Below are 21,615 nucleotides of genomic sequence, written 5' to 3' on the forward strand. Positions count from 1 at the left end.
TTGTACAGGAATAGGAATGCTTCTGATAGAATATTGGTACTCAACAGGCAGGTACGTGTGTGGAGAGAGAAAAAGGTAAATGACAGTTCCCTTTCATCAGATCTGTTCCATGCTGAACATGACATCAGTTCCCTCTTTACAAATGCTCCCTGCTGAGTACATTTTATGATTTTATTTCATATCTCCAGCAATAGCAAGATTTTGTGTTTGGGTTACATTCAGTGAACCATCATGAATTGATTGATTGAAAGATATATCACGTAAACAGACCCTTTGGTCCACCGAGACCACACTGATTATTGATCACCTGTTTCCACTAGTTCTATGTTATCCCACTTTCTCATCCACTCCCTGCACACTCGAGGCAATTTACAAAGCTGCACATCTTTGGGATGTAGGAGGAAACTGGAGCACCTGGAGGAAACCCACGTGGTCACAGGAAGAACATGCAAACTCCACGCAGACAGCACCTGAGGTCAAGGTAAAACACGGGTTTTTGGTGATGTGAGGCAGCAGCTCTACCTGCTGTGTCACTGTGCTGCCCTAATGAAGAATATCAGCAGTTTGGTGCTTCTAGCTTAATATGCTGGAAAGATTGTGCTTGGACAAAAGCCAATTTGTCATGATAAATGTGTTTTTGAACACAATCATAAAAGCTGATCGTGGCTTCAATCTATTGAATGCACTTAGAGCAAAACAGTGGGGGCGCACTTAATACAGGAAATAAGTTGTTACTCTGTCACTTAGCTTTCTTTGTTTTTCGGGTTCAAACTCTATCATCAACTTCAAATGCTCATATTATCCCATAGTTTTAAAATACCTTTTTCTGTTAACTTTAATTGAAAAATTATTAAATGCACAAGACAAAGGATCATGTGGCAGCAGTGAAGCAATCATTGGGGCTCTAAAGTTCCACCGTGATTTCTGACTGAGCCTCATTATCTTGTGAGACTTTATCATCTGACCTGTCCACTTATTGCTATGGACCACAATCAGAGGACCAAGACAAAGCAGAAAGCAGATGATCAATTAAATTAGCCAAAGCCCTATCTTTAAAAAAAAATCTGCACATTAGGAAAGATAAAGACTAAAATTAAATAATAAGTCAAAATTTACACCATTTACAAATCCATTACTCAATGCTATCGAACCCTGAAACGTACAGAGTATCTAATTATTTGCGTTTTACAAATATATTTACAAGTTAACACGACTGCAATGCAACAACCATTTAATTTCTCCAAACAATGTGCATCCCGGAAAGGGTGTACTGTGTCATGGTTCTGTCCCAGCAATATCAGCTTTCTACCCAAGTCTCATTCCATCTCTTTGCTTATCTTCCTGGCTTGGCTTTGAATTAATGTGAAGAACTGTATCACCACTCCACCTCACCCAGTCAGGCAGGTTAGTGGTGGATAATCTTCAAGGCGCATGGACAGAAACTATTAAATCAATGACTGGCAGGAATCCTATGCAAAGCCATTTGTTATGATACAAGGAACAAAAGAATGCTGGAAATATTCAAGCGGTCAGGCAGCATTAATGGAGAAATATTAACATGAACTTCTTTACAAGTACTGCCTGACCAATGAACATGTCTAGTGCTTAGTCTCGGGACTTTGTTTTACTCATTTGTTTTTGCACTAAATCAGAAACAATCTCGGATAAACACTCGCACGTATACACAGCTAATTTTTTTCACAGTCCTAACTTGTGATACAGAGAATCAATGTGGCTCTTACTCTTTTACCAACTGTGATCAATTCATTCAATTTTTACAAGACTGAAATTTGGGACCTTTTTACTGTGGAAGAATTCTCTATTTCCCCCGAGTTCAGCTATCTACCATGTGTACATTTACCCACATCAACAGCAGAGATAGTTGAAGATATCATTTCTCTTCTGCATACAACATACTCTAATTCGTTTTAATACATTATTCTTTTTGATCTTTAACTAAACCCAGTCTTGTGGGAAGTGGTGCTGATATTTTTGAGGAGTATATTTCAACTTTGTATCTGTCCCATTCTGTTCAGTTTCGCTGACATCTTCATGGACATAATATCAAATGTACAGTGACCAATAATATTCTACACTTGCGTATTGTACTTGAGAGCCATCAAATCAACATGGACACAGGCCAAGATGTCAGCAATAGAATTACGGCAAAAATCGCCAATCATGCATTCACCTAATCCAGAACTATACAACAATCAAAGGTAATCCTTCCTTTATCCTCATTTTAAACTTTTGCCGCGGGGCGTGTATTCATTTTCGAATGTGTTCCCGAGATTGTGTCCAATCTTGTGACACCTGTGCATTATCTCTGACATGGAGACACAAGTAATTGCAGATGCTGGAACCTTGAGCAAAACAGAGAGTGCTGAAGAAACTCAGTGGGTCAGGCAGCATCTGTGGGGGGAATGCACAGGTGACATTTCAGGCCCTCAAGGCCCATTCATGGCCCTCAGTCGGAAGAAGGTCCTACTTGAAACGTCGTCTATCCATTCTTCCAAAGATGCTGGCTGACCTGCTGAGTTCTTCCAGCACTGTATTGCTCATGATCTCTTCAAACCCATCAGAGATTTAAAACTTACTGTCCTATGTGCCCTTGAAGATATATGGTTACAGGTAGGTGACCAGAACCTGTATCACAGCATTGGTCATTTTCCAAAGTGGTTCCCTGTAATTTGATGGGCACAAATCATAGAATGTGAAAGTGCAATAGATTTTCAGGGATGGCAAACATGAATGGGGAATGGTTAAGTATATAAAATGACAAACATAGAATTAAGTAGGAATTGTTAAGAACAAAATCTGTTCGAGTTGGAAGAAGGGAAGAAAAGAAAACCATTTAAACAACAAGTAAAGTGCTATAGATAGACACAAAAAGCTGGAGTAACTCAGCGGGACAGGCAGCATCTCTGGAGAGAAGGAATGGTGACGTTTCGGGTCGCGACCCTTCTTCAGACAGATGGTAATGTGCCATGTATAGCAAACAAGGTGAAGCTTTGCCATACAATCTGAATGAATTCTGTGACGATGCTTTCACTTGAGAGAGAAGTAGAGGGGCAAAATTATATTGGTGTGATGATATGCTACAACAGAGTAGCATCAGGGAGGGCACTCCTGCTTTTTCCAATCAAAGGAAGCAAGTTTCTGACATCTGCCACATCACCAAGACACGGTGAAGTTGGTGTAAGATTTAAAACCAAAAGGGATTGATTACATCATAAAGGAAATATCCTACTGGCAACAAAAATTGGAGAAAGTGATGCGTCTAGCTTTAACGTCTTTGCAAATTAGGCTACAACTATACAAATGGAACTATTAAAACACAACATTAATTGATTAGTACCATAGCAAAACATTGAACCTTAAATTTGCAGCCTGTGGCACAGGCTTCCACCATGTGAGTGATGAAGCTTTCAGAGATTGTACTTTTTGTACCCTGGCTGTTCTCAAATGATGGCATGCATGAGCCCACACCGCTCTATACAGCACATCTGGGACAGTAGTGTCTCACGATGTTACTCCTACACATTACTTGTTAATCCAAGGACTGCAAAGATACACCAATAAACCAGCCAAGCACCCGAAGGAGTGGAGAAGCTGAGTCACAAACTGCAGAAAACTCTGCCTGATGATAAATTCAATTTTCAGAAGAAATTAACAAACTATTTCCTTCAGAATAAACGTGAACTTAGACCAGCTATCCTTAGGTTTCTAGAGATTGACTCATCTATTGAATATTCACTCATCTGACTATTCTGCAAAGGAATATTAGTTCCAACAATAGCTGTGTTCTAACAAATATTTTCCCTTCTCATAAAGGTATCTACTTTGTACTTGCTTTGGAGTTTTGTAATGGTGATCACCATTAATACTTTGCACGTGGCCATTTTTGCCAGCCAAATGCAGAGGCAAGCATTCTGCAAGGAGCCATTGGATAACAGTAAGGACTGAAACTCCCAGCAATAAGAACTCCAACTTTCTTCCCAGACCATGGGTGCTGGAACTAACTTTCATATGGACAAGTGGAGCCCTGGACAATAAGCAACAAAAAAACAAAACAGACTATCCATTGGTACATCAGAATCACTATCATACCAGGCAGGCCTTGAATCAGCAAGAGCCAATGAATGACATCCGCAGTCGAGAAACTTCTTGATTACTATCCTTGTTGGGAGTCGGTTAATATTTTGTAATACTTGAAGGAGCTTAAAATTAAACAAAAATATAAATTTCACTTAACAGGTTGTGTTTTGCACAATCACCTGAGAGGATAGGCAAACTGGTGCTGAACTTGTCTATCAGGTTTGAGTTGAGATTTTCACACAATGCCACCTTCTCTTTCAGGCAACAACCTGTTAATTTAACCCATGACGTGCAATGATACTGGCTCAGCAGAATTTACCACAAGTTTAAAATGGAGTTCTGCAGCCTACGCTTGTGTTGGGGATCAGAGAACCTTCAGTCACAATGAGCTTCCAGTCTTAAAATTGCCCATAGGACAGTGGTGTAAGTTTGTAAACATTTACAGATTTCCACCCAACTCTCTGTGAATCTGAGGAAACTCACAACCAAAATTAATAAAGCAAACATAAAAGTCTCACAGTCTAGAAAATGCCTTTAGGCCCGAGAAAGCTATACTGGCCTAGAGGGCACGGGTAATCCGCACCAGCGGCAAACTGTGTAGAGATGATTGGAAAACAGCAAATACTTTGTAGGAATATGGTTTCTTTCTAACAATATACTGAGCGTCATTTTGTGCAGAAGCACTTTAGCCCTGAACCGTGTTGTTGGTTCATATTCCTCACGGAACAAAGTGTAGAGGAAGATAAGATTACTCTCGCATCTCCAAGGCCCGTCACGCCACTCTGTCCAGTTCCCTCTGTTCTGTGGCGCCATTCGATGACTGGTTCACTTTTTTCACTCCTTCCATCATTCCACTCGTAGTTACTCTGCAAACAAACAAGAAATAATGTGTAACATCCATGCCACGAAATGTGGAAAAGACATCAGGTTATGGTGGATATTGTCTCCAGGTTAGCAGCAGCCAAATGCGTGTCTATTTTGCCTGTGGGCCTAGATAGAGAATACCTGTGGTACACCACAACTATTGGTGTACTTGAGCCAAGTCAAGACTCACAATGACACTCACATACCTTCCAGATGGAATTCCTGAATAGCATTCATGAGTGGCACCCTGGGTGCCATTCCCCTTAATTGATCAGAGGTCCTGAAGTTTCCAATCACTGGTCAGAGTCATAGAACTATACAGCATGGAAACAGGCCATTCGGTCCACCTTGCCCATGACAACCAAGTTGGCAACTGGGCAACTCCCATTTGGCTATATCTGTCCCATAGCCCTCTAAACCCTTTCTAACCATATATCTGTCCAAATGTCTTTTAAAAATTGTAATTGTGTTCACTTCTACAGCTTCCTCAGGCAGTTGAGCCTGGCTGAGATTCCCAAAGCAACACACCATGGCCACAGCATTTGTCTGGCATTGGAGTTTCAAAATGGCATTTATTTATTCACAGCATTTATTTATTTGTCAAGGAGAAGTGAAGACAATATGAAAGCAACTCAGCGAGGGATGCTTCAAGTCATGTTGCCCAGCAGACTCCTGAGTGATTTGGATCCTCTGGAACAAGTTGTTGCACGTTTTAAAAAAGAAAATGCTTTATTTTTCTGTTGATCGCTCCACACAATTGCTGTGTGTCATTTTGTCTCCTCTGTTAGTCTGGAAGCTGGGAGAGTGTACCCACTTCAAGCAGTAACAAATCATTTTGTTAAGTGGGCAGGATGCAATGAGAAGCTGTCATACTAAATTGCTTTACCCCGCATACCTTCCCAAGAAAGATTTCCTTCTCATTTACCATCCTCCATAATATCCCTCAAAATTTGCCTTTAAATGCAGCTTCCTGCAAATAGAGTCACAAAGCTGTACAACATAGAAACCAGCCCTTCAGCACAACTTGTCCAAACTGACCAAGTAGGCATATTGGGATCATCCCATTTGCTGGAATTCATCCCATATTCTTCCAAACCCTCCGATCCATATATTTGTCCAAATGTCTATTAAAAATCATAATTGCATGATTCTACAGCTTCTTTAGGCAGCTCATTTCAGATATGAATGACGCTGAGTGAAAAGGTTGCCCTTGAGGTCCTTTTAAATCTCTCTCCTCTCATCATAAACCTAGTTTTCGAATCTACTAGCATTTTGAGTTTTAAAACTCGTACATGTTATATTCTTAACCCCTTTTAAGAATATCCATTAGAACAAAATTAAATCACTTAGGATTGTTAGAGTGGTGCTATCCAAAAATGACTTGCAGAGAGAGAAGAAATCTCGAGCATCACATAACAACAGGAAAGCAAACAGATGCGTTTAAGCTCTGCAGGCTGAGCATCTAGATGCAATGCAGGCTCATCACTGCACTGCTCAAATCGATTGCTCAGCTCAATGCTGGTCCGTGTATGCAAATGCATGATTTTACAACAACAAAAGACAGTCTAGCTCTCAGGATGAATACAGTGTGCACCGCTCAATTTCTCAATGTTACCGATTGCAACAATTTTAATGATCATACTGCAAGCATTAATCACAAGGAAAACAATACAGGTTGAAATAATTTTTGAACACCCGAGGAAATCAGCATTCAAAGTGCCCAATCAAGTGGCTTTCCATGGTCCTACTTAAGGTTTACTGCAAAATCAAATTCTTCCGGCTCAAACGGAACTGCAGCATTTTGAGGAGACGAGGGATTGTGGGTTCCGTGGTTCAAATGGTCCATTAGTCCACAGCATGTCACAGGTGTACTTCATATGACAAGTGCTAAACCTACACACATCACATAAACAGCAGAGATGAAAACTGTCAAACAAAAAATAGTTTATATTCTAGCTTCTGTGTCCCATGGACCAAGTTCCACCAAAAACAAAGTCTCGGGCGTCTTTTGATAACATTACCTTATTAGAGTCACGTGGCAGCTGAAAGCATTGCAATGTATCAGGCTATCCAATAACTCTGTTTGGGAAAAGGATGTAGAAAAGGGGGCAAAGGTACAAGCCTGTGAAGCTGTCCCAAAGTGACAAATAAGCAACGTGCTGACCCTACTTCTATGTTTCTATGTTTCTACTTCAAATCATTCACATTCCCACCTGTTGACATTCCCACCAGTTGACAATCCCCGAGTACATTCACACAGCACTCTTCCTGCAGAACATCTTACATTTGACCAGGAGGTGAAGTAACTACCTAATAGGAAGTGAAGTCGGTAACATCCATAGATTCAGCGTTGGAAATTCCAATCATTTACCATAGAAATATACTTGCCCTATCACGCCATGGACGCAAGCAGCTGAGCATTCACATACTTGGAGCTTCAATCAACAGCATCAACACCGATTTGTTTGATTAAGGGATGGAAATCCCACCGGGAGATAGGAGCACTGAGCTCTTAACCTACTGTTTACAACACTCGGTTGAAAATGCTCACACTTAAAGGATATTGAATCAAGATTAACTTTCATTGAGGATGATTGGGTTTCATCAAATGAGAGAGTGACTGTGTTCAGCAGTTTGAAAGACATATTTGCAGATAACTGCCAAAGGATTTAGTCTGTGAGCATCAGCTGACCTGTTATTTTGTTGCTCTTTTCAACACTGACTATTGATTAAACTTAATTTATTGAAGCTTCTTATAATTCTTAGGGGGTCCTTGAATTATGAGGAGCTCTTCAGCTTGTGTCAGCATGTTGCTCGTTTCATTACGTTAGTTCTGAGGAATGTCGAGTGGTGGGTGAATTCAACGGGTCATGCAGCATCTGCAGAGGCAGATAGACAGTCGACGTTTCGGATTGGGAGCCTTCATGTAGACAGAAAGATGATTGAACCAGGGAGACCCTCCCCACTACTTTCTACCCCTTGGACACTGTCCCCTGCAAACCTGGGAGATGTAATGCCAATCCCCACACCTCCTTATTCAGTTCCACTTTTCACTTTCCTTTTCAATCAGATTCCTGTATCTGCAGCCTTTTGTTCTCGACTCCACCCCCCAGCCTCTGTCACTAACCCCACCTTTCCTTCCCCAGCTGACATCCACCAATCAACCACTCTTCCACCATATCCATCTATCGCTTGCTAGTTCTTGCCCTACACTCCCTCCCCCAATCTCTTTTCACTAGCTCTTTCCCTCTACTCTTTCAGTCCAATGATAGACCACCACATTTCAGACTTTTGGCAAGGCTCCAGATATTATCATAGGCTTGATCGAAACAAGGACAAGGAGCTGAATTCTTGAAGTGAGATGACAATGATTGCCCTTGATATCAAGAGAACACTTAACCAACAGTGGCATCAAAGTGCCCTGGAAAAACTGAAGTCAATGGGCATCGAAGGGAAAGCAATCCAATGACTGGAAACATGGTTGTTGTTGTCAAAGATCAATGATCCTAGCCCTGGAACATCACCACAAGAGCTCTGCAGGGCATTGTCCTTGGGTCAACCTGCTTCATCAGTGGGCTCCCTCTACGTTAAGGTCAGAGTGAGGTCTTCTATTCAATTCTCAACTCTGCAGCCTATGAAGCAATCAATACCTGTCTACAGCACTATCTAAATAGCACCTTGGATAAAACACTCAAATCACAAAAGCGTTTAGTTTAGAGGTAGAGCGCGGAAACAGGCCCCAACCCACCGAGTCCGCGCCGATCAATGATCCCTGCACACTAACATAATCCTACATACACTAAGGACAATTTACAATTATACAATCAATTTACCTACAAACCGTACGTCTTTCGAGTGTGGGAGGAAACCGAAGATCTTGAAGAAAACCCATACGGTCACGGGGAGAAAGTGCAAACTCCACACAGACAGCACCTTAGTCGGGATAGAAAGAGTCTCTGAAGCTGTAAGTGCTGTGAGTCAGCAACTCTACCACTGCGCCACCGTGCCGCACTGTCAATGGCCATTACCGACAAGAGAGAATCCAACCAACTACTCTTGACATTACCATCCAACCACCTACTCTTGGCATCACCACTGCTTTCCCCCACGATCCATATCCTGGGGGGTCACCATTAGCTAAAAACTCAACAGAACTGTCTACATAAATACATGGGTACATGCGTGTATCGCAGGTTGGTTACTCTAAAGCAAGGGATGCATCTCCCGAAACTCGAGGGCTTCTTTACCAACAACGAGGCGCAAATCAGATGGTGAAGGAATACCCTCCACTTGTCTTGATTAATGAAGCCCAACAAGAAGCTGGACAAGTTTGACAAGGCAGCCATGGGGAAGCTTCTTTAGCAGCCCATCAACCACTCTAAACATTCATAGCAACAGATTCACTCTCTTCATCAATGGCAAACTGGGTCTGGAGTGTACCTACCAGCCACAAATGCATGGCAGAAACTCGCCCAGGCTTCTCTGAGAGGACAGTAAGTTTTACAGTAAGTTAAATTAGTCACATTCTCTTACATTGTTGATGGGGGGCTGTCCAGCTCACTGAGTCAATGCTGAATGGCTCTCAGCAATCCCACTGCCCACATCACAACCTCAACCTATTCTCTCACACAAGTGTATTAACTATCCCCAGGTCTTCTAATTTTTATATAGTCATACAGCACAGAAACAAGTCCTTCAGCCCAACTCGTCCATGCTGACCAAGATGCCCCATCTTAGGTAGTACCATTTGCCCGTGTTTGGCACATATCCCTCTAAACCGTTTCAATCCATGTCCATGTCAGAGTCTTTTAAATACTGTTATTGTACCTGCTTCAATTACTTCCTCTGGCAGCTCATTCTATATACCACCATGTGTGGAAAAAGTTGCCCCTCAGGTTCCCCTTAAGTCTTTCCCCTCTCACCCTAAAGGGCTTGTCCCACTTGGTCGTCATTTGCATGTAATTTACGTGACATCATTTATGCGTCATGACGCACGTGTCGTGCTGCACACGTGATGCACGCACGGTGCGCATTACGCGCACAGGGTTCGTGGTGACGTAGGCAGTGACGCGCGGTCACGCGCGGCGCCCCAGGATTTTGGGATGTACAAAATCTTTGCGCGCCATCTGCATGACGTGCAAATAACACCGAAGTGGGACAGGCCCTTCAGTCTATGCTCTCCAGTTTTTGATTCCCTTACCTTGAATAAAAAACATATCTATTCCATTCATGTTTTTATACATCTCGGTAAGATCACACCTCAGCCTCCTGCACTCAAAGGAATAAAATCCTATCCTGCCTAACGTCTCCCTGTTGCTCATGCGCTCGAATCCTGGCAAGATCCTTGTAAATCTACTCGGCACTCTTTCCAGCTTAATGACATCCTTCCTAAAGCAGGGCAACCAAAACTGAGCACAATACTCCAGGTATGATCTCACCAACTTGTACAACTGTTGAATGTCCCCTCTCCCAACAGACAAAAGGTATAGATGTATGAAAACGCACACCTCCAAATTCAGGGACAGTTTCTTCCCAGCTGTTATCAGGCAACTGAATCATCCTACCACAACTAGAAAGCAGTCCTGAACTACTATCTACCTCATTGGTGACCCTTAGACTATCTTTGATCTGACTTTACTGGCTATACCTTGCACTAAACGCTTATTCCTTTATCATGTATCTATAATGTAAATGGCTCGATTGTAATCATGTATTGTCTTTCCTCTGACTGGTTCGCATGCAACAAAACATTTTAATCGCACCTCAGTACACTTGACAATAAACTAAACTAAACTAAAATATCCAGATACTTAAATACTGCTTATTGCACTTTTCCCCCCATAATACGTTAGCTATTAAGTTTAGAAATCAAGATTTGATTTTCACAAGATGTATTGTACTATAATTCTTTTTATTTTAAAGAAAGAGCACCCTGAGCTATAAGTGTTTGAGCTCCATGACTCATGTCTTGTTCTGAATAGTTTAAAATACGTTCAGCTATACTCAGAAGAGAGAATATAAATTCAAAGACCAAACGTCTTTTCAGACTAATGTTCTCTCTTAGCTGCTAACACCAAAAGGCAGATTAATAGTTTTTCTCTTTCAGCATTTGATTGGAGACCTTGGTGTAAATAAAAGAGTGCTGCTGCATTGCAGTTGAATGTACTTATGTATGAATAGGAGGCGGCAATTTGAGGGAGGGGAGGGGGGAGGGATGAATGGGGGAGCGAAGCTTGAAGTATCATATCTGATTGCCGGAGCAACTTCACAATTCCATCTACCTATGGAACCCTTCCACTGCTGGAAAAATATCATCGTCCTTTGAGAAAGTGCATTCCAAAGACTTATAATTCTCAGGGAAAACATTGCAGCATTTCCCATCATATTTGATTAGGCTTTGTTCAGCGTTATCTAGCACTGTAACAGTTGATGAGATAACTGCTTGACAAATCACAATAACCTGTGGCAAAAAAACCTGTCAACAAATAGACACTTCCTGGAGTTGGGGCGTGCAAGGTCCACGACGGCCTGTAGCATTGTTTATTTCTGGCTGTTGAAGCACAGAGGGTGAGGTTTAACCAGTAACATCGTGCAATTGTTCTTAACGACACATTTTCCACAAGAACAGAAACTAAACAGCAGCTAAAATCATGATGGGTCAGGCAACAGTACGAAGAAGGGCGACAAGATTAATACCTCGCCTACAGTCTGTTTGTCCATTCCTTCTTTGTGTTTAAATAGTATGTGTTAAATGTATGTTTTTGGTGTTCTTTCGCTTTTTTTATGTGGGGGGTGGGGGAGACTTTTTCTAATCTCTTACCTCGACGGGGATGCGATTTTTTCCCCGTATCGTATCTCTGTCCGCACTGCGGTCTAACATCAAGTAGTTGGCGGCCTTTGCTGGAGACCAACTTTTGAGAGCTCCACCGCGGGTGCCTACAGGACTTTAACATCGTGGAGCCTGCGATCCCTTTGGCAGGGATCAACCTCGGAACTCCAGCCATGGATGCTTGCGGGCTTACATCGCGGAACCCACGGTCTCTGGTCAGATACCGACATCGGAAACTTCAAGCCAGTGGGAGTTTCAACCGCTTTAAACGCGTGAGTTTTGATCCCCCGGACCCGGGAGCTTCGACCGCCGACTGTGGGTGCTTTGATCTCCCCGACGGATGGTTTGACTGCCCCGGCCGCAGGAGAAATAGAGGAAGAAGATCGGACTTTTTTGCCTTCCATTACAGTGAGGAGTGTGGGGAATCTATGTGGATGTTTATGTTAACTTTTATGTATTTGTGTGTTTTGTTGCTTTTTTTTCTTCTCGTACGGTAATTCACATATCACCGTACCTTAATTGGTACATGTGACAATAAAAGACCTTTGAAAAGGGCAAAACCATCAAAGAAGCTTCAAAGGCTTGATTGGTATCCTTCTGAGAACAGGGAATCAATTTGATCTAAGGCTAATAAAATAATGTTGAGACTAGAACATAGCATTGCAACTGGATAGCAGTCACATGCGTAAATTACTTAGGGGTAGATCAAAATTAAATGCAGGGATGTTCTTCTTTCCCCTGGAAACAGCTGATCTATAGCGCAGGTTACTGCCTGTGTAGGGAGGAACTGCAGATGCTGGTTTAAACTGAAGACAGACACAAAAAGCAGGAGTAACTCAGCAGGTCAGGCAGCTTCTCTGGAGAAAAGGAATAGGTGACGTTTCTGGTCGAGATCCTTCTTCAGACTCATGGGCAATACTTTGTTGTTCACCTTGAGAGTGGATTAGATTGTTTCTGGCTGGAGCACTTCAGACACCAGAGTCAGCACACTGTAATATGCAAGTCAGGTCTTCTGAAATTAATTTTGATTGCCCAGTGAAATCAAAAATTATTCCTCCCCTGAAATGAATTGGTTCTCAACCCACGCAAGTAGATTTCCAATATTATGGTCAGGAACAAAACCTTAGTGAGCTTTGCCTACTCTACCTCTGAGTAAATAGAGTGCTTGCATCTTCTCCACCTGCTCTGTTTACATCATGCAGGAAGACCTACCATTGTGAGGTGGTGTGCTTGATGTGAGTGAGAATAAAATTAGGAATTCATCACCTTGGTTGCCACAGAGAGGAATCTAAAGCAAGTTATTCCATGCAGGGTCGAATGCAAATATTCTCACAAAGAAATGAATTTCAACACAGTGCTCAAACTGAAACATATTTGTTTAACTCTCTAATCCTTGGAGAAAATCGACCTGTCCTGAATCACTCAGTGCAGTAACTTGGCTGAGGAACAAGATTTGGAGGATGTTCCATGGTACAAGGCTTCAATTTCACCGGAGCCTCGCAACAGAGAGGGGGGGGTGAGGGGTGAATGCGGACATAGGGGGAGTGGGACACACACTCTGTAAGACACTGTCCCAGCTGCCATGCAGATTTAACAGGGTGCGATTTTCCCGTTTAATATTTGAAGATATTCCTTAAAATTTTAATTCTGAATATCCTGAACCAATTTTAATGTGCTATTGCTACAACCTTGGCAATATATTGTCACAAATGTATTGAAATGGCTGGTAGAGTGCCGAGGCTTATAAAAAACAAGTGAATATACAGACACACAAAAGCATAAAAATATCTCCAGTGTCTTTTAAGAACAGCACACACAGTTGCTAAGGAAACATTATACAAATGGCACAGTCGAATCTAGCAGTATCCACTGTTAACATCTCTTTGGTGCTCATTTAAACATTTAGCCACATGTCCTAATGTCCTAATGTCCTTGCTCAGCTCAGAGCCAATTCTTTATCTGATAATATGATAATGACAAGCCTGGGGTTGTTCTATAAAAGTGCTCTATAATTGAAAGATGTTTTTGTTAGGAAAAGATAGAACACAAAGAAAAGCTTTTTTTTATCTCCAAAAGGAAACAAAATCTGGAGATCTAGAAAATATGGAGCAGAGTTGTGCAAATGTTGGTTAGAAGGGCGGGAGGCGGGGCAATGAAACCGGGGAAAAACAAGGAAGAGGAGAATGTGAAAGGAGCAAATATAATGTGCCGGAGGAACTCAATGGGTCAGGCAGCATCTGGGAATGATGGATTATAAATAACACTTCTTCAGTCTGATGGAGTAAGGGAGAAGAAAGCTGTTAAAGTGAGGTGGGGGCGAGGCAGAGCCTGGCAAGTGATAGGTGCGGACAGGTGAGTGGGAAAGGAGGAGGGATGATTGGACGATGGCTGGAGTAAGTGACAAAAGCTGGAGGTGAAAAGTAGACAAAAAGGTGTTAGATAAGGAGGGAAGAGGAAGAGTGAAATGTAAAGCTGAAGGAAGTGAAGTGGTTAGTGGGAGGGGAAGGCGGGGGAATAAAAAGGAAATGTATGACTAGGGGATGAGAGAGTAGGTAGTGGTGGTGGAGGGAGGGATAGTTGTGAGCTGAGGTGGAGGGCTGCAGGATAATTAAATGGGGGGGTGGGTTATTACTAGAAAGGGGGGGGGTTAATTATTTGAAATTGGAGAATTCAATGTTCATACATTGATTGTAATTCAATGTTCATACATTGATTAACATGAGTTGTAAGCTACTCAACAAAAAGGGGTATTAATAATACTCCACTGTCATTTTAGAATTATATATTCACAGGACCAAAGTGTCTGGTACAAATGGGGAGATGGAAATGTAACGGCTTGGAAAATGCAAAGCAAAAATCAGGAATACTCATTCGCTCGGTTTCATACGGCAGAACTTCCTGGTGTTGACCAAAGGCAATTATGATCAATATCAAGATGGTGTTGGGTCTACTGAAGAGAAGAGTTGCACGGACCTTGCAGAGAGTGGCGATGATGAGCTTCGCCACAGATCATAAATCTGCCCACAAAGAACCAGCCTGAATTTCCCCTTTATGAAGATTAGTTGCCATGAGGTGCAAGTTCAAAGAGATCTTTAGAATCTGTGAGAGCAATGATTTTAAATCTCCGAGCGTGCACTCGCACTGAATAGTTCTCATGAAAATGACAGAATATAAACAGCACAATAATGTCAAACACTAATAGTTTCATTGTCATTAAAATGGACCATAAAATCCTTGGCACTTTCTCTTTGGACCATTGCCAGCGTAAAGCAAAGATTAATGCAGAGGGAATTAATATTCAGGTGTAAAGCTGCTTTTCAGTATTTTCTCACTGTGCATACTTCGACCACCCAGCTGCACTAGGGATAATTTACAGGAACCAATTAATCTCCTTCTGCTAATTAATCTACCGATCTGTGTCTCTTCCTTTGACACATTGACATTTTTTCCTGATACAGCAAGTCTCCTTATCTGCTATGGTCAGTGAATACAGATTATGTGGATATCAAAGAACATGGATACCTTTTAGGCTACTGGCAGTCGACATGGTGACTGCCAGGGCATATAGCAATCACCCTTTCCATGGATACAACAACAAGGTGAGTTTCAAAGTGTATGCCTCAGCTTGTCAAAGCAAGCGTGCTTTGCTTTTGAGTTACTAAACCCTTCCTGGGAGATGATTAATGATCCACTGTCTTTCCTCGACATTCGTGGCAGCCGCTAGTTTGTGGCTGCTGCTGAAATAATAAGAAAACACTGTAAGGTAGTAAGTCAGGCTGACTTAGAACTTGCAATGACTATCAATCTGCCAAAAAAAAACAGACCCCAAACTATTAAGTTTTCATGAGGGCCACGCTGTTCAGTATCTGAGCAGAAGCAGGGATGATTGTACAATGTTCCGTATCATTTGCAACTCTGCAGATAATGAAGCAGTCCACAGTCAAATGCAGCAGGATCTGGGCAATATCCAGGCTTAGGTTGACAGGCGGAAAATACCATTTGCTCTACAATGCCCTGCAAGAGAAAATCCATCCAGTACAATGGCATTAACACAGCTGAATCCTAATCTATCAATATCCTGGGGGTTACCATTAACCATGAACTGAGCTGGAGTAGCTATGTACACAATGTGGCTGCAGGAGCAGGTAAGAGGCTGCAAACCCTGCAGTGAGTAACTCACCTTCTCACTCTTGAAAACCTGTCCACCATCGACAAAGCTCAAGTCAGGAGTGTGATGGAACACTTGCCTGGATCAGTGCAACTTCCACAACATTCAAGAAGCTCAACACCATAGCAACTCGTTTGATAGTCACCTATCAACATTCACTCACTCCGACCAGCGTAGTTACAGCAATTTGTGCCATCTACAGGATGCACTGCAGCAACTCACCAAGACTCCACAAAGGCAGCACCTTCCAAACCCACAATCTCTACCAGCTGGAAGAACAGGGACTGCAAATGAAAGGGCATGCCACCAGCAAGTTGCACCCCAGGCCACACAATCCAGACTTTGATCACTGCTCCATCACTATCGCTGGGGCAAAATCTTGGAACTCTCTCCCTAACACAATGACAGTCTAGTTTAGTTTAGTTGAGTTTAGAGATGCAGTGCAGAAACAGGCCTTTCGTCCCACCGAGTCCACGCCGACCAGCGATCCCCGCACACCAACACTATCCTACACACACTAGGGACAACTTACAATCTTCACCATAGACAATTAACCTACAAAGCTGCACGTCTTTGGAGTGTGGGAGGAAACCGGAGCCCCTGGAGAAAACCCACACCGGTCACGGGGAGAACATACAAACTCCGTACAGACAGCACCCGTGGTCAGGATCGAACCCAGGTCTTTGGTGCTGTACGGCAGCAACTCTACTGCTGCGCCACCGTGCCGCCCTAATATTCAATTAGGCAACACACCACCCACTATACCTTCAAAAAATATATTAAAAAACAAAATGATAATTTTGTTTCTGATAGACAAGTCTGCATGAGCACAATTCATTACAAAATTGAGCCCATCCCCAGAGGCCTGGACTCCTTCTCAGCAACCTCACATCACCAGGGGCAAAGTCAGCAAAGGTTCTTCCCTCAGTGAAATATCTGACCTTTGTTCAACATTGGCCCAAGTTATGACAGGTAACTGGGACTCGGCACTGCAGTTTGCTGATTCATCTATCTCATTCCCACTGAAATCAATAGTCAATTTAACAGTGGTACTACAGTCTTATTTTTACGTTGGTATTTCTGGCAACAAAGCCAGTAATTATGATTATTCTGATCTGATGACTAGCATTATGATCTACATTCCTCATTCTGTCCCCACGGTGCTTTTTATTCTAACATTCCCCCCAACACAGTTTCACACAGGAGTGGAAAGAATTGATCTCAGCCCATGCTCCAGTGTTGCTCTTACAGGCGCCATATGGCAAGCAACACATCCCACATTTTCTCATCAGCCTCCCTCACATGACAAACTAATCCACTGAATGTGCACAAGCAACAATCTGATGGGAAGATTTATTTTCTTTGTGTAGAGTTGTCCAGTTTCCCCTCAACTGTTTCATTGTGGTTGATGAAACATTAGTGGGCAACGTGATGGGAAATGGATTCCACATCCCTGGCACGTCCCATTTTAACAAGTGATCTCCAGCCATTTCTCTGAAAAATGAGACAACTCTTCTCACCACCCACTATTTTTATCTTTGGGAATAGATCCCAGATTCCATAACCACAGTGAATACACTGAATATTACAAGCTCCAAACTCTACCATCGCCGACATTGAACCAGCAAGACTTCAGTGTAATAGTGTTTCCTGAATTCCTTTGGAACATGTCACTTTAGTATCTTATAGGTTGCTATCTCAAGAGCATTTTAAATAGAACCAGTTTTGTTTTTAAACAAAGCCAGACTAATTTACATCATTTTCACCTCCAGTTAGCAGATATACTAGATGACTTTGTAATGAATTTAAAAAATCAAACGCATTGCAATGTTTGCTTCTGGACAGTTCTGCTATGGGCTCGTTTGATACGGTCAGCAAACTAAGCCATGGCAGAACTGTCGTCCCACTTGCACAGAACAGTATGCCAGGACCATCAGGCTGAAGATCAAATAATTAGTTACATTATGCTCGATTCAGATTGGATTATAAACAATTAATCAACACCTCCACAGTTGCCATTATAGTCACTGCTCGTGGGAGTCTAATTGTCAGCTGCCTCATTAGTGAGAAAAAATATTAGCTTTAGAACAAGCCACTCATGAATAATCGCTTCACAACCACTGGAGCTCCATCAGATAGTAATCTTTCATCTATATTTGTATCCAGTCCATGCCGATGGGGTAAACACTTCCTGTTTCCTGGCTTTAATTGTCTGAAATAATGCTGTACTGGGGAATGTTTCTATCAGATACTGAGAACTCAGCACCTGGAATTCATAAATTCATAAGTGACAGGAGCAGAACAAGGCCATTCGGCCCATTAAATCTACTGCGCCATTCAAACATGGCTGATCTATCTTTCCTTCAACCCCATTCTCCCGCCTTCGCCCCATAACCCAACACTGGCTGAAAGAACAGTGGACGCAGATGTATGTGATTTTGCCCTCCAAATCTTGTAAGCAATAATCATGTTTCACAGGCGAGAAACGGCAGTCCCATAAGGGGAAAAGCTGGCAATATCAGCAAGAGCTCTATCGGACACACAGCCTCCTTCCCGCTGTGACGATTCTAGGATTCCACTTAACAAAGAGAAGCTGTCTCAATGAAGCCCCTACAAATCAGCATCAATTTTATTACTGGAGCAAAACACAAAGGCTGAAGGAACTTAGAGGGTCAGGCAGCATCTGTGGATGGAAATGTGTGGACAACGTTTCAGGTTGGGACCATTCTTCACACTGACGAGTTGGGAGAAGGGAGGGGTAAGAGAAAACTAGCAAAACGAGGAGGGGATGGGGCAAAGCCTGATGAGTGATAGGTGGATACAGGAGATGAGGAGAGGGAATTATTGGTGGGTAGATGAAGACGGTGTCAAAAGCTAGAGGTGAAAAGGAATCAAAAGGGTGTCAGTAAGGAGAGAAAAGCGTTCAAGAGAGTTTTATTGTCATGTGTCCCTGGTAGGACAATGAAATTCTTGCTTTGCTTTAGCACACCAGAACATAGTAGGCACGAATACAGAACAGATCAGTGTGTCCATATACCATTATATAAATATATACACACATGAAAAAATAAACTGATAAAGTGCAAATAAACAGTTTATTGGCTATTAATGTTCAGAGTTTTGTCTGAGCCAAGTTTAAAGCCTGATGGCTGTGGGGAAGTAGCTGTTACTGAATCTGGTCGTTGCAGTTTTCAGGCTCCTGTACTTTCTACCTGAAGGTAGTGGGAAGATGAGTGTATGGCCCGGATGGTGTGGGTCCTTGATGATGCTGCCAGCCTTTTTGAGGCAGCGACTGCGATAGATCCTCTCGATGGACAGGAGGTCAGAGCCGAAGATGGACTGGGCAGTGTTTACTACTTTTTGTAGTCATTTCCGCTCCAGGGCGGAAAAGGAGTGAAACATAAAGCCGGAGAGAGGAATCTGAGTGAAATGGGCCAGGGGAGGGGAAAGAAGGGCTACAAGGGTTTAAAAGGAATCAGGGATGGGTGAAAAGTACACGCAGGAGGAGAAAGGTGCAGGGTGAGTGGGTAGGTGGAAGAAATGTTTGGGGTCAACATTTTTCCTTCATCTCTACTCTGAGGAAAGAAATCTCAACATAAGATGGGAATTATGAGCAATAGGCCACTTGTCCATCCTTTACGAGCACTAAAATGACCTCATGAGTGTACATTTAAAATCACATCACATTAGCAAAGTTGCTTTTTCTTTCAAGGGTTTAAAAATAATCCAGGAATAAAGTGGAGTAGAAACAAAGAACCGCAGATGCTGGTTAATACACAAAAGGACACAAAGTGCTAGAGTAAGTCAGCAGGTCAGACAGCATATCGGTAGAACATGGATAGATGGCGTTTCAGGTTGAGACCCTTCTTCAGACTGATTGTAGAGGGAGAGAAGAAAGCTGGAAAAGGGGGAAAGGCAGGACAAAGTGTGACAGGTAATAGGTCAACATAGGCGCGGGTTTATTTTGATAGACGGATGGTTGGAACAAAGAACAGAGATAAGAACGGAAGGTGCCCGACAGGTTTGAAGGATTGCAGATTGTGAAGCCAGAGGGAGGAAAGTAGTGTGGCGAGGGGAGGGGGAGGGGAGGAGAAATAGGTGAGAGTCCAGGTGGAGCACAGGGAGAGAAGAGATGGGGGAAGGGAGAAAGAAGGGGGGGGGGGGAGTGAGGGAAAAAGGGGGGGGGGTATGGAGGGGTTAGTGAGGGGTTACCTAAAGTTGGAGAATTCAATGCTCATAGGGGAGGGAGGTGGAGATAGAAGGAACTGCAGATGCTGGAATCCTGAGCAAAGCACAAAGTGCTGGAGGAACTGAGCAGGTCAGGCTGCATCTGTGGAGATTTTATCTTCAGTCTGAAGAAAGGTCCCGACCAAAAACGTCATCTGTCCATTCCCTCTACAGATGTTGCCTAATTTCCTTCAGTACTTGCGTTTTGCTTGGAAATAAGGTGCTCCGTTCTGAGGTTGAAGGATGGCGTATAGATGAATTAAAAGTATGAAATAGACCAAAAGTACTTGCAGAGGGGGAAAAAATACAACAATTCAATCCAATCATCAGTCCCTGAGATCACAGGAGCTAAATCAAATCGTGTGAAAATAAAAATTGGTGCCATGTTGAAAAAGAAAACTGAGCGAATATTGCTCTCTCCAAACAAGCAGGTGGGACTATCACACATTTGTCTCTGCTGAGTATTGTTTTATAATCTGTGAATAAATATATCACCATATCATGCAAAGTACAGATAATGAGAAGCAAATTACACTTGTTACTACTGAAGAAAATAAAGAAAAACAACATTTACTGAAATAAATAAGGCAATCAGAATCAAATATCAAAAACTTCTGGAGCCCACTCTGACGAGAGGATGCAACTGAAGTATTAACTCATTCATCTGTGATGAACTTCCAACATTTTCTTGTTTGGAGATACAGCTTGGAAACGGGCCCTTCAGCCTACCCAGTCCATGCCAACCATCACACTATCCAATCCAATCACAATAGCACTATGTTATCACGCTTTCTTATCCACTCCCCACATACTCGGGAAAATGTACAGCAGCCAATTAATCTACAAACCCACAAATCTTTATGGGATCTTATAGAAACTTACAAAATTCTTAAGGGGTTGGACAGGCTAGATGCAGGAAGATTGTTCCCGATGTTGGGGAAGTCCAGAACAAGAGGTCACAGTTTAAGGATAAGGGGGAAATCTTTTAGGACCGAGATGAGGAAAACATTTTTCACACAGAGAGTGGTGAATCTCTGGAATTCTCTGCCACAGAAGGTAGTTGAGGCCAGTTCATTGGCTATATTTAAGCCAATGAACTGGCTAGATGTTCAGATCAACTGGTTAGATGTGGCCCTTGTGGCTAAAGGGAACAGAGGGTATGGAGAGAAGGCAGGTACAGGATACTGAGTTGGATGATCAGCCATGATCATATTGAATGGCGGTGCAGGCTCGAAGGGCCGAATGGCCTACTCCTGCACCTATTTTCTATGTTTCTATACCGGAGAAAACCCACAGGGTCAGAGGGGGAACATGCAAATTCCACACAGCCAACCTGCGTCTCTGGTGCTGTGTGGCAGCAGCTCTACCAGCTGTGCCACCCGTGCCAATTTGTGCTTTAATTGGCCGATATGAGTAATTCATTTTAAAC

General features: G+C 42.6%; 1 protein-coding gene across 2 annotated transcripts in view; it reads right to left on the reverse strand.

Annotated features, from left to right (window-relative positions):
- Window positions 1-1,777: 1,777 nt before the first annotated feature.
- gpr107 (G protein-coupled receptor 107) overlaps window positions 1,778-21,615 on the reverse strand; it is a 75,955-nt gene continuing 56,117 nt past the window's right edge. The window contains exons 18-19 of one of the 2 annotated variants that reach the window (XR_004416658.1): window positions 4,052-4,964; window positions 1,778-4,018 (exon numbers count right to left, since the gene is read on the reverse strand). Coding sequence is in view for 1 of the 2 variants with exons in the window: in XM_033049086.1 (XP_032904977.1) it covers window positions 4,871-4,964 (94 nt within the window). In the remaining variant the exon portion in view is untranslated. Of the gene's footprint in view, window positions 4,965-21,615 lie in introns of both variants that reach the window. The other variant, XM_033049086.1, reaches the window with a different exon arrangement.

This window comes from Amblyraja radiata, chromosome 32, assembly GCF_010909765.2.
Source record: "Amblyraja radiata isolate CabotCenter1 chromosome 32, sAmbRad1.1.pri, whole genome shotgun sequence".
Classification (NCBI taxonomy): Eukaryota; Metazoa; Chordata; class Chondrichthyes; order Rajiformes; family Rajidae; genus Amblyraja; species Amblyraja radiata.